The 14,465-nt window shown below is 38.6% G+C and overlaps 1 protein-coding gene across 1 annotated transcript in view; it reads left to right on the forward strand.

Moving 5' to 3' along the window:
- Positions 1-127: 127 nt before the first annotated feature.
- The window catches only part of LOC137407016 (methionine--tRNA ligase, mitochondrial-like), a 39,603-nt gene continuing 25,265 nt past the window's right edge, over positions 128-14,465 (forward strand). Inside the window, exon 1 of the mRNA XM_068093620.1 lies at positions 128-287. Within this exon, the coding sequence (XP_067949721.1) occupies positions 128-287 (160 nt within the window). The remainder of the gene's footprint in view (positions 288-14,465) is intronic.

A 14,465-nucleotide genomic window follows, 5' to 3' on the forward strand; every position in this document is an offset into this window, starting at 1 on the left:
TCGTGAGCTGATATCTACTCTCTGATTGGGTTTTTACGTCTTGCCGCGTGGTAGCAACGCACAACGCTTGAAGCACCAGCTCCAAGGAACCCAGCAAACAACTAAGTTTCTTTTACTATCAGCGATCATGGCCGCGACTATTCTAACGTTATGTCCACGCTGTTGTACAATCTTAGCTAGAAAGCCTGGCATTAACGCTTTTCTATTAACACAATTGTCTACCGATTTTAAGCATAATAAACAATCTCCCTATATTATTACTACGCCGATCTTCTATGTGAATGCAGGTAAACGTGAACTTCAGTTTTAATAATATGTTACATGAAGACTCACCCTGGATTAACTAGGAAGTCTTCGATCATTTAAAAAACTAAAGTCTAAGGAGACTAGTTTGATTAACAGCTTTTAATTAAGTTTTTGGTTTTATGGATTGCAGCTTGTTGCTGTATCCCGTCACGTTGTGGGTTTGTTGTCAGTCCTTTAGTTTTCAGAGTTTAGCTATTAACCATTAAAAGCTCTTTGCGTGACAATCTTTGGCAAGAACTTATCACAAATCGTTGTGTTATGTGTGATTGAAATAAAAGTAACTTTCAAGTGATAATAACACATAATAATAACACGATAATAACAGGGAAATGGCGAAACTTTCTAATCTGTCTCTTCACTTCTCAAAATTCCTATCAAACCTTGGACGAATCTGCTTCAGAGAGCCACTGGAATAGAACTCTTCACTTTCCAAGTACTTCTGTGTGCTAACAGTTTATTAGCTAGGCATATCCTGGGTGTATTATACCGGTCATTGGTGTTGTATGACTCTGAGTCAGTTAATTATATTAAACACGTGGGCTGAAAATTTGTGATTGGGGTACACACACACAATTTTAGTATAAGCTCTGTGCCAAATCACAAATCTTACTGAGCTATTTCATTCAATGGTAACTCATCACAATAATAATGACAGGTGGCCGAAAAGGCAAGAAAGTAAATCCATGTGTCTCTTGTAATGCAGCAGTTCTTGATGAATCTAAGAGTGTGCCTTGTGATTTCTATGGCGGGTACACTCACCTAGGCTGCGATGACAAGCTGAATGATGACCTATACAGTGCCATTGAGATGAACCCTGAAAACTCCCTTGTGTACCTCTGCACAGGCTGCAAAGCAATGCTTATCCCCCCTAACACCGCAGAGGTCTGGAGTGGCATTACTCTAAAACTTGCCAATGCTGTTGACGAGTCAATGTCAGTGAAACACGAGTCTCTTGCTAACAAAATCATGAACAAACTTTCAGAAAAGATAGAGGAGCTAGAAAAAAACAATCAGGATACGTTTTCGATAACAAAAGCTACTGCAAATTTAGAACAAAACCAAACAAATGTAGCGAAATTCCAAGAATTATTGAGTGCAATGGAGGCCATGTTGAGCCAATACAACAAACCCAACACCTTTCTTGGCCCTGTTTCACATCTACCCACGAATAACCCCCAAATCTGGCCAGGCAGTCCCCAGAATGAAAGATCCCCATGGTCTAACACTCCCCGGTCAGTTTACCAGTGGCCACCGCCTCACTTAGAGAACACAGCTCCTGAATATATAAACCAAAACAATCTTTCTCCCCAACGCAAACAAGGGCACCATAAGCCCATCCAACCCCTATCTGGAAACCCTAGGGAAAATGTTACAGATCCAGGTTACGCCCTCGTTATATACAACTTGGACCGTAACAGCCCGGCCTATATAAACATAGAACAACTGATGCTAGATTGTAAAATGTACAGAAATGAGGTTGTAAATGGAAATTGGCTCTACAGACCTCAAAGAGAACGTAACACTCTTATGTTTATTACATGCAGCAATCAAGAGAGTAAATGGAGATTTATAAGAGAAATAAACAAACTAAAAAGCATGTGTGACCATGTAAAGGTCTATGCTAGACCTTTTCTGACAACTGGCAACTCAAACAAGACCGAAAGCTTGTTAAGAAGCTGGCAGACGTAAGACTGAAATATCAAGAAAGAACCTTTAAAGATGTAGTTGCGTCAAAAATGAAATTAGGACCCATAAAAGGCTAAAACATCAGCTACAATTTGATGCTATTTTTGTCTTTGTAGACCAACCCTGTCCAGAGATATATGCGTTTGAATGAGGCCCTCTTTTAAAAAGCTCACGTTCCAGCGGGTGCCAATTTCGTGACGTCACTAGCTTGTTTTCTGAAACGAAACCACGAGCGATAAATATGAGGTCGCTTCGTTAGCCAATCACGATCGCGAAATTTTTATATAGACCGTAATAAATGTTATCACTCGTAAAACGCGTTGTCTGTGATCTCGAAGATTCTCATCGCTAGAGAATTCATGCTCATCGTTACTGATTCAACGCGTTTCAACAATTACTAAGTTATACATAGTTTTAAAATGGCTTCAAGTTCGAGCGACCGCTACTCAGAGTTATCTGAGCAACGTTTAGTAAAAGATTAGAGTAGACAGCCTATGGCCAAAGCTGACAGGCGTCAGCAGCGTTTTGCTGCAGAAGAAGACAGAATGGAGGTAAATTAACTTAGAGTCTTCTATACTTTAGTAAATGTAATATTTTTTATAGTCATAAATACATATACTAATTAATAAAATGATAATTCTTTGCTATCTCCAATCATCGTTTCATAGCTTATCTGCCGTTTTACCTAGCTATAATATTTTTTTCGAATTTTCTTTGGTAAATTAGAGTCATGATTACAAATTATTTTCACACGTAGGAAGTGGGTAAAATCGATTGATCATTGCTAATCTTTAATTTCCAGAACCAAAGCTTCGAATCGTTGGCTTGGCGTACTTGTGCCTTTATTAAATGTTTATTCGTTTTTAAAATTACACTCGCAATCTATTTAACTCCCAATTTGGAAGCTGTCAATAGATACGCTTTAGAATGACATATCTATGAATGACATATTTATTGCATCTACTTTGTTTACATTTACTTGTTTTACTGATTACAGAATGTTTATGTCGTCCCACCAGCCGAAGAAGCTTTGTCAGTGTGGAAACTGCTATAAAGGAGAAAGCAAGACTTGAATGCGTGCTGGATGATGTTTTGTTTGAGTTTGTTGCAGTAGATGAATTTGTCTTATTGTATCAGCTAATACTATGTGAGTGGCCACGACTTGATGAATATTTTTAATAAAAGCTTTATGCCGAGATGAAAATATTTTTGCTTGTAAAAATTATATAATAAAATAATATTGTTGAAGATAATGCAAAACATGGTTTGCAGAATATTGTAGTGAATCGGATATGGTATATGGGTGTCCGCAGAACTGGAGAATGTGAGTTCAAATCCAGTTTGCAGCAGACTTCTCATCCTTAAAACTCTATCCCTGTCTATATTCTTTTCAAAGAGGTGGCTTGCTAGTAGTAAGAAACTAGTAAGAAACTAGTACGTAGGCAATAGGTAATAGGCGACATAATGTGGGCGGGGCTTATGGGAGGCTGTATATCGTTTATATGGGTAGCTGCAGAACTGTGCTGATACAAAGACCGCGTTCTACATAAAGTGACTAGACAGAATTACCGTAGACCGGTAGAATTGGTAGTCGGTACCCAAATGTTTACACAACATTTGGAGAAAGTGAGTAGAACAAACTTTCAATTTTCGTTATTTGAGGCCTTTTAAACATTCATAAAAATGCATCTGTAGCAGGATTTAAAATTTTATTCTAGCCAACACGAGCAAATACAAAATAAGATATATGCCAATAGAGCCGCGTAAGACTAGACTTTTATCGCAAATAGCCGATGTGAATACGAGAGATAGAGAGAGGTTGCCAAACGCGTGACATCATTTTTGGCGAGGCTGGGCACGTTTTTGTGGCCTGAGCGTTTTTACGGTGATCAGATTTTTTCGGTTTTAATCTTCAAATATCTTGGCAATGCGATCGCGTAACACAACAAACAACATATCAACTGATAGAGAAAAAAAAATGCTTTCTTTTAAGATCAACTTAAATTTTGACGCAACTACATCTTTAAGATATACAAAGAGGAGATACACGAGGCCACAGGCAGCGCCTTTGCCTCATTCACCGACGACGCACACTGCAACACAGATTCAGAGCCTACAGCAAACCTGAAACTAGACAACCCAATTTCAAACACGACACAACACAACGGCAACCCAAATACAGACCCTATGACCAACCAAAAGCCAGGCAACCAAAGCTCAAACACGAAACAAGATGCATCCTAAACAATTAAATTTACGTATTCTCTTTATGAACTGCAACTCTATTACTGGAAAGCTAAATGAAATTAAATGTTATGCCCGAACAAATGACCCTGATCTCATATCGATAACCGAAACCAAAATTGGGCCAAACTTCGACGATAACGAACTTTTGGGAGACAAATACACCATCTGGCGAAATGATAGAGATACCAATGGTGGGGGTGTCTTAGTGGCACTAAAGAATGACAGTGAACAAAATCAGCATTTTCAAGTAGTGGACTGTAAATACGGTCCGGGTGAAGCCATCACCTTATTGCTTCAATTACACCCGAAGGTTAAATTTAATCTGGTCACTTTCTACAGACCCCCAAGTGAATATGCCCTGGATAATTTGGTTGAGATTATAGAATCAAACAACAATGAAAACGGTCTCTACATTGGGGACTATAACTTACCGGATATTGACTGGCAGAGTGACCCAGGAAATGGCAAAGTAAAATCAGACTCTTCGCGAAAAGCCCAACACAAATTTGCTTTGGACTTAATCATAGAGGCCGACCTGAAACAGCTAATTAGTACACCTACGCACAGGCTAGGAAACACCTTAGACCTGGTCATGACTAACAAAGCTTTCCTTAATGAAGTCGAAATACAATGCGAGGTCCTGCCTAGGATTTCAGACCATAACATGATTTTAGTCGACCTTAAAACTCAATGCGCAGCTAATGCACCCCATAACACTATGCGTGTATTCAAAAACTACAATGAGCCAAATTACTGTGAAATAGAAAATATTTTTTCCTCATTAGCAAGCGAATTAGAAACCACAAAGTCACATACTGAATCCCAGTGGACTGACTTTAAAGACGGTGTCGGAAAAGCACTAGATACTATTCCCAGTAAGCTAGCTAAGCCAAGAGGGCAACCTTGGATAAATAGAAACATAGTTAGACTAATCAGAAAAAAAACATAGACTATATAAAAGAAATGAACGGTTCCCTAGTATAGCTCACCAATATGAACTTGACTCACTGTGCAAACAGCTAAAAATCCAGATAAAAACAGCAAAATCATACTTTTTAAATGGCCATCTCACTAAACAGATGGAGGAAGGGAATACCAAGCCCTTATACAACTATCTTAACAAACATAGCGGTAGGTCAAACTGCATCACAGGCCTGACTGACACAGAACCACACAAAATACCTGACACACTTGCCACACACTTTGCCTCAGTCTATGAAGATCAGGCCCTCCCTTACCCTCCTTTTGAAACCTGTAAGATTATCCCGAAAGTGGAGAATATAACCATTGGTAGGCATGGTGTTGAACTGTTACTAACAAAAATAGATCCTAGAAAAGCCTCAGGTCCTGACAACATCCCCGCAATAGCTCTCAGATATTTTAGCATAAATTGTCCCTCATTTTTAGACTGCATATGCACTAGTGTTGGGCCGGTATTGGGTTATCCGCTCTTACCGATACCGAGGGATTCTCGGTATTCGAGAAAACCAATCATTTTCGGAGACAGTTAGTTATCCGTGGCCGGTTTGATATTATCGGTATTTATCCATGAAAGCCTATCGGTAAATGGTTATACGGATATCCGAATACGCTTCGTTGACGAACATGCTAAGCTCAGCACGCATTGGCGAACAAATTCAACGAAAATTTCCACGCTTACTGTATCTACTATTATATTACGTTACATTGATAATGCCACCAGCCTCGAAGGTTTGGGAGTTCTCCACAGATGGGAGGATGTATAAAGATTTTAACCGGACTAGACTCTAATTGGACTGTGTATAATTATGTGATTACATTACCTGATTAAAATATGTGATAGTAAGATTTCTGTAAACTGTTTCAGTATATTTAACAAAGAGAGCCCTTTGCCATTATCTATCTGTTCTCTATTATACATAACGTTTGTATCAATAACTATATTTTTTAATAGAATAAACAATAAAAAACATCTATCATGAAACTTATATTCCCATCTTTTTTTTGGCTTGCTGAAACAAGGAGTCTCCTTGCCGTAACAATATACTGCTGACTAAAGAATGTTTTTTGCACAGGCTACTTTTTGCACAACGATAAAAGTTGTTCGAGACAGTTATGGTTTAAAGTTTAAACCATTTAACATTAAACCATTTAAAGACAAACACTGATAACCACATACCGAACAATAGTACCGACAATACCGAACTTTCTTAGTTGGCAAAGGACACCGAAGATGGTAAATACCGAGGATACCAATACCGGGGAAAACCGATAAGAAGTGCAAGGATATCCGATCCGGCACTAAATTAGATACCGGCCCAACACTAATATGCACCCTCCTACGCACTAGTCTGAAGGAAGGTAAAGTCCCTAACGACTGGAGAACAGCTGTTATTAAGCCAATATACAAAGGTAAAAAACGTACTGACAAAAACAATTACAGACCTATTAGCCTAACTTCCATTTTAGCAAAATCTATGGAGCACATATGTTCGCGTATGTGGCAACATATTAACAACCATGAGATACTTAAAAGCAATCAGCATGGCTTTCGTAAAGGCTTAAACACTACTACCCAATTACTCCATGTTGTTCACCGAGCTGCTGAAGCCTATGACCTAAACAAACACCATCATTTGATTAGCTTTGATTTTAGCAAAGCATTTGATAAAGTTCCCCACAATCTATTGTTATTCAAACTCCGCCAATATAATTTTGACAATAAATGCGTTGACTGGATAGAAGACTGGCTCCTGGGTCGCAGCTCTGTGGTGTCTGTGAATGGGATTACTTTCTCTAGTTTCCCTGTCAAATCTGGAGTGCCACAGGGCTCTGTCCTTGGTCTCCTTCTTTTCTCGTTATACATTAACGACATGACAAACCAAATTACTAACTCCGATGCTAGGCTCTATGCAGATTTACGGTGTTATGCTCTTCCCACCCCGACCCTCAAGTTTTACAGGTGGACGTAAACCAGTTGCATGACTGGGCAAGTCAATGGGGGATGAAATTCAACCCGTTGAAATGCTGTCACATTCAATTTGGAAAGGACACCCCATATGTAATTTTCGAACTAGGTAGTGAGAAGATTCCGGTCTCCAATTCGGCAAGTATCTCGGGATCCATATAGACTCTAACTTGAAGTGGAACACCCATATTAGCAAAACCTTTGCCAAGGCGAATCGAACACTAGGTATCCTAAAAAGAAACTTAACTGGTGCCCCAAAAAAGACAAAGCTTATAGCTTTTAATACCATGGTCAAACCAATCCTTGAATACGCAACCAAAGTATGGTCTCCACACCCAGTGGGACTATCAAATAACATTGAAAAGGTCCAAAACAATGGTCTGAGATGGATCTTCTGGCTCCGTAAAAGAGCTAGTATAACAGAATGCCGCTATGAAAATGAAATTCTTTCTCTGAGTGACAGGCAAGATAGTCTGGATACCCTATTTTTCAGAAAAATTGAAGCGGGTCTCTACAACATACAATTGAATGAATACATTAAATTTGCACCTGTGACACATGACACTAGAAGTAAGATATTAAGCCACCAACACCGAACAAATGTATGGCGATTTAGCTTTTACAATCGCATTAAAAACCAAGTTAAAGTATATTTTCTGCCCACAGACAATCAGACTGATAATACTCACTGATATGCACAAATACTCATATATATCATTTATATATCATTTATATCACCTTTGGCCTTAGACAATCGGACTGATGATACATAAATACTCATATATATATAGTTTTTACCACTTTATTACTCTCGTTTTATACAAACAACTATACTATGATTCACTTTACTCAGAGCTCAGTTAATACACGATGATACAGGTTAATATACCCTATATGCCTTGAACTGGCGCTTAGGATCAATTGGAAAGTAAGTAAGTCACGCTACCACATTTTTGTCAGCTATTCTGCTGAGATTGTGCAATAACTTGGTAATAATTATCAGCTTTGCATGTCTCAGATAGTTTTTGACTCAAATTACTGTAGAATATCAGTGTTAGTGCATATGTGGATGTCAGCTCTACTCCTTAAGGAAACCTTGTTGTAATTGGGGAGTTGCTATGGTTTGCAGCATCTCGTCGTATGTTGCAGTCAGGCTACTGTGTCACGCCTCATCTTGCAGGATCTTTATTATCAGTGCTATTTTATGGCACCACCAAGTTTCCCACAATGCATATAAACTTAGCATTATTCATGCGTCTGCGACACTTCACTACACCAATCTCCAGAATAACTCACAGTTTGGAGTAATCAGTAGCCTATATATTTGCCGATAATTAGTTATTATAGCAAATTTATGTTCGCTAGACTGACTAACTGTTAAACTGTTCGCAACTAGGAAGGCTTGGATCTTTACTGATGAGTGTGTAGTACTTTATTTCACAATGTTACTGACACTAACACCACACCAACGTCACCAAGTCTAAAATTACATAGCAAAAATCACACTAATGTAAAATCATACATGTAAAACTTTTAAAACACCATTCAATACAAGCAAAAATGTAGACGAGTGTATGCAGTTAAAATATAATAAAGTGTAAAGAGACATTTGCACTACTAACCTATGCCTCCTTTACTATTAAATCTTGACTCTCAAAATGACCATAAAATGGTTCACACTATAAGCTAGAATATTTAGTCGAACACATTTTCGACAGACAGCAAAATGCTTGTTATCTAACTGAATAATCCAAACTGACTGAGTGCGCTGAGCGGATGGTTCAAGGTGGCAAGAGTTTAAAACGTGTCAGCACACCAGAAAGTCATGTCTCCTTGGTCAACAAAACTGCTCCCAAGAGCCCAATCCTGTCCAAAACACACACCCACGGTGTGACAGTAGCCACAGAAGCACCAAGTCAATCAGGCAGACCACAAACAGATCTGCAGCGAACAGTTTCATAATGCACACAGCTTGTTACGTAATTTTTTGTACCATGCCAGAAACAGAACACCAGTGCAAATACCTGCAAATCAGAAACATTTACACTCCCACCAAATTTAATATTTATTAAATTTCCACAATCTAATCTTAATGTTAACATCTTTTTATTTGTCACACAAAATAAACTAAAACGATTAAAAATAATCTATTATACTGATAATGAAAAGATGAGACTAACATAAATATGTAACACAAAATTACTAAAGTAAGGTCTCCATAAAATATAAATGATTACTGTGCAATTTCTAATAGTATTTCTGTACAGCTCCTGAAGGAGTTTCACAAGCTTTTGCACTGGTCCTTGCAAAATTGTCGCTCATTCTATTGGCTGGCTCTTGCTTTTTACATTGGACGCATGTGTTCACTATGTCTCTAGTCATTCTGGCACCCGAGATTATCCAGTAGCCACTCTGTCTAAATGCATTCAATATATGCACTCGTCGTAGGTGAGATTGTTCATGACATTCTGTGATGAGTAACTTAGCTATATGATTATTCTTAGGAATGCTAATTGGATGCTTTTCACTCAGCTTGTACAACTTACTGTTTTTGCTTCTCCCATCAATGCGCAGTAGTCCTTCTCCGTCGATATATGGATCGAACTGAAGTATGGTGCTAGCTCTGGATATCTGTTGTTTCTTTTCTAATGCATCTAATTCTGCTGCAAAGTGCTTTCTTTGAGCTACTTGAATAACATATTTCTTTGCTACATCTAGCTCTGTGACTGTGGACGCAGAAACAGTTTTCCATGATTTACTTCGGCAGAGTTTTGGCAAATGAGCTATAGAAGTCAACAGCTTCTTAAGACTACTGAACCTCAGGAATCTGTCCTACATGGGGGTCTCTGAATTAACTTTAGTCTGCTTGACTTCCTTAACCTTGTTCACTTCAGGGTCTGAATCCTTTAGCACTTTAATCTTTTCATCATCTTTTGAAAGCTTTTCTTGCATCTCAATGAATTTCATGTCTTCTTGAGGGGCCATGGTTTGTTCAACGGCTTCTTTTTCCTTTTTTGGTTGGACTTTTCCTCCACGCACTGTCCATTCCAACATAGTTTTCTGTGTAAAAGGCTCTCTTTTTCCTGATACGGATTCTAAAGGTTCAAATGCTTCCGGGCAGTCGGTACCAATCACCAAACCTATAGGTATGTCTAGAGATTGAGGTAAACAATGAGCATAGTTTTGTAAGTGTGGAGACTGGCGAATATTTACACAATCAGGTATTGCTTGAGCATCACATGTAAGCTTGTTCCACTCAAAGGCTTCAATAGATGTTGAGTCAGTGTTCTTATATCCTCGAATTCTAAGATCACTGTACAACTTTAGAGACTTGTACAATTCACCTGTGAGAGTGTCAACTGTCACATTTTTAACCATAAATGATAGCTGAATCATATTGGCTGTATCTTTGGTTATGTAAGATGCGTTGGAAGCTGAGTCTAACACTGTGTAAACTAATGTTTCTTTGGAAGGATTCTGTGTGGTAGATACGTTAACATGAACTACCTTGCTCATTTTAGTGGTTGTAACTTTGGTTACTTTTACCTCAAGCTTTTCGGGCTCTTTGATTTCATCTTTTTCTTTGGGTGACTCTGCTGATTGTTTGGTTTCATTGCTCCTTTCTACTTTTTGTTGACCATTTTCACTGTTCTTTTTTTGCCAGCTTGATGGCTCCTTGTGCAGGGCAGTCGGATGACCCAAGCTGCATTTTTTGCATGTGGCTCTTTTATAGCACCTTTTTGCCTGATGGCCCGAATCTAGACAGCTGTAGAAAAGCCTGTTGCTTTTAACAAAAGTTTCCTTGTCAGCAGGAGAAAGTCTAGCTAGTAAAAAACATTCTGTCGTTTGATGACTCTTTTTACAATGCCTGCAAAATTCAGTTTTAGGTGTAGAACTTGTAGCAAAAGTTCTCACATTTGAGTTAAAAGATACTCGTGGACTTCTAGTGCTGGCAGCAAAACTCTTATTTTCACTAATGCTTTTCATCAAAAGCTCATCCATTACCTCTGCATTGTTCACAACAAAGTAGACGAACTCATTGAAGGTAGGATAACGATGTTCCGCTGATCTTTTCTCTTTGACTTTACGTGCCCAGTTTTTCATCATCCAGTCAAGGAGTTTTGCGGCTAACTTCTCATTTTCCTGACTATGGTTGAGAGACTGCAATTCAGGAACATCATTCATAGCAGACTTTATAAGTGACAGAAAATCTGCATAGCTGCATAAAGATGTTGCTTCTTTTGCACCAAATCTCAGCCAGTCTTCTAACTTCTTTCTCAATGCTCGATTGACGTTATGTTTGCTTCCAAATTGCTCTCTCAGTTCTCTTCTGGCATCTAGGTAAGCTGTTTCCGTGTTGGTAATAAAATGACCACTAATAGTGTCTTTCGCTTTACCTTACACATACTTTTCAAGTATCTAAGTGGTTCTTTCTGGCAGAGTCCTTCTGATTTGATGTAAGCATCCAAGTCTAATTCCCTCTCTTGGAAATCAATAGGGTTGCCGTCGCACACTGGGGGTTCAGGGAAGATCGTTTCGAGGCTTTCATGGCTAGTACTATATTGTGTGACAACTCCCTTACTACGTTCATGCTATCGTTATCTCACAATGTTGAAGATATGTCGTTGTCCTCAAATCCAGTGGTTTGTATGAACTCATACTATCTAAAGGTTTTTCACTAGGGACAGTTGGTTATTGACAAGGTGCAAATGTAGTTGCTTGTGGCAGAACAATTGTAGAGTCTACAGATCTGTCTGTCTTTTGACTTGTTCAATACCCTATCCCTTAATGCAGTGCGTTCTGCTTCCCGTTCTTCATATAATCTGTTCTGTTTTTTTAACTCTGCTTGTAGGGGCTCCATTTTTTGCTCCAATTTGCGCATTTCATCTTCTTCTTGTGCCAGTGAATCTATCTTTTCTTCTAATGTTCGTTTCAACAAGTCAACTTATTTCATAAAATCATCAAATGGTTTATGTGTGTTTGGTTCAATTTTATTGTTAGATAAAACAACAAGTTCATCAAATATACCATTTTCGCTCATACATTTTTTAAATAACTCAGCAAGCATGCTTTCTTGAGTCTCAACAGAATCAAATTGCTCAACATTGCTATAAACATCATCTAACATACGTGGACTTTTAAAAATCTTTTTTGAAAGGATTACACGTAATTGCATAGCACTATTGTTTTTAGCAATAGCACGTAAGGTTTTAGGTTTAGATGACCTTCTGAGGGCACTACTGTGACTATTGATAGATGCACTATCGTTAATCAATTGTTCACTAGCTTCCGGATTATTTCTAACATGTAAAGTGTTTTCTAAAGGTGCATTCTGAGTCGAATTTGACTCGCTGGCTTCGCCAGACTTGATTAAGTCACTGGATTTATTTTTTATCGTGCTACTAAATAATCATGCTTTTAATTTATTCTATCAAGTTAACTATGCAACAAGCTGCAAGCAATGCAAAATATTGAAGTGATCCGCACGATATACCAGCCGACCAAGCCAATGCAAACACTGGCAACTGCCACACCAAGGGTCGGTCAATGAACAAAAATGAAATGACCAAAAAACCAAATCCGTCAAACAACAAATACGCAACGGTGATGCAATGGCAACGCTCGTCGCACTGCCGCGCTGAACCACGCACTCAGTTTGCTTAGTTTACAAGTAGTATCGATAAAATGCTTTAACTAAAACTAACATGAGACCAAACACAAGACAAATATTAAAAATTATTTTTCAAAGTTGCAGTCAATACTACAAAGTAGTGATTGTTACTTAGCTTCGCAGTGCAAATATAACGTTCGTAACTTTTATAGGGTTCGTTTTTGACAGGCCTAAACTAAATGTCACTTAGCTGTGAAAAGGGGGTAGAGACAATTACAACGTGTAGGCTGAAGTACTGATTTAAGCAGGAAATCGAGTGGCGCCAGATTGGCTCTTTGTTTATAGGTTAAGTTGAATTACAAGTTGTTGCCTGTATAAACTTTTGATGGCTGGATAGACGTTACCGCTTGCTCCAGATTGAGAGGAAGGCTTCACTAGTTTCTCCGGCTTGATAGGAAGACTTCACTAGTTTCTCCAGCTTGAGAGGAAGACTTCACTAGTTTCTCTGGCTTGAGAGGAAGACTTTACTATAGCGGATTGGTATTCACTAGACTTTGACTAACTGTTAAACTGTTCACAACTAGGAAGGCTTGGATCTTTACTGATGAGTGTGTGGTACTTTATTTCACAATTTTACTGACACTAACACCACACTAACGTCACCGTGAAGTCTATAATTATATAGCAAAAATCACACTAATGTAAAATCATACATGTAAAATTTTTAAAACAACATTCAATACAAGCAAAAATGTAGACGAGTGTATGCAGTTAAAATATAATTTAATGTAAAGAGACATATACACTACTAACCTATGCCTCCTTTACTATTAAATCTTGACTTTCAAAATGACCATAAAATGGTTCACACTATAAGCTAAAATATTTAGTCAAACACATTTTCGACTGACAGCAAAATGCTTGTTGTCTAACTGAATAGTTCAAACTGACTGAGCATGCTGAGCGGATGGTTAAGGTGGCGAGAGATCAAAACATGTCAGTACACCAGAAAGTCACGTCCCCTTGCTCAACAAAACTGGCCCCAAGAGCCCAATCCAATCCTGTCCAAAACACACACCCACGATGTGACAATAATCAGAGAAGCACCAAGTCAATCAGGCAGACCACAAACAAATCTGCAGCGAACAGTTGCATAATGCACACAGCTTGTTACATAACCTTTTGTACCATGCCGAAAACAGAACACCAGTGCAAATGCCTGCAAATCAAAAACATTTAGTTATCATAATACAAACATATACAGAGAAGTCGCATGGTGCTTTTGCCTATTCGCCTGCTATTTATATTTTTTTGGCTGATTAGGCTTTGCCCTCCAGCTGGGTGCCTAGGCGACCTCGTACTGATCCGTACCAGTGGCTGACTTTTCCTTTGATCGAGTCACCTATTGGAGCTGGCCCATCTACAAGCCAGCATGCTCTCACCACTCTCCCTCCTTTTGAACTGGCTTATAAATCTCACCTCTCTGTTTTGCAACATCCCTAGATATTCGATTCCTTTGTTTAGTGTAAGGTCCCAAACTTAATCGGCATACTATAGTATAGAATAGCAGAAACTTGTGTAAGCAAGCAATCACCTGTTTTATAGGACATTGTCGAGGATGTGCTTCATAGCACGCGGTAGATTTGAAGTCATTTTGGTTTGAGGCCT

The sequence above is a fragment of the Watersipora subatra genome, chromosome 10 (genome assembly GCF_963576615.1).
Source record: "Watersipora subatra chromosome 10, tzWatSuba1.1, whole genome shotgun sequence".
Lineage (NCBI taxonomy): Eukaryota > Metazoa > Bryozoa > Gymnolaemata > Cheilostomatida > Watersiporidae > Watersipora > Watersipora subatra.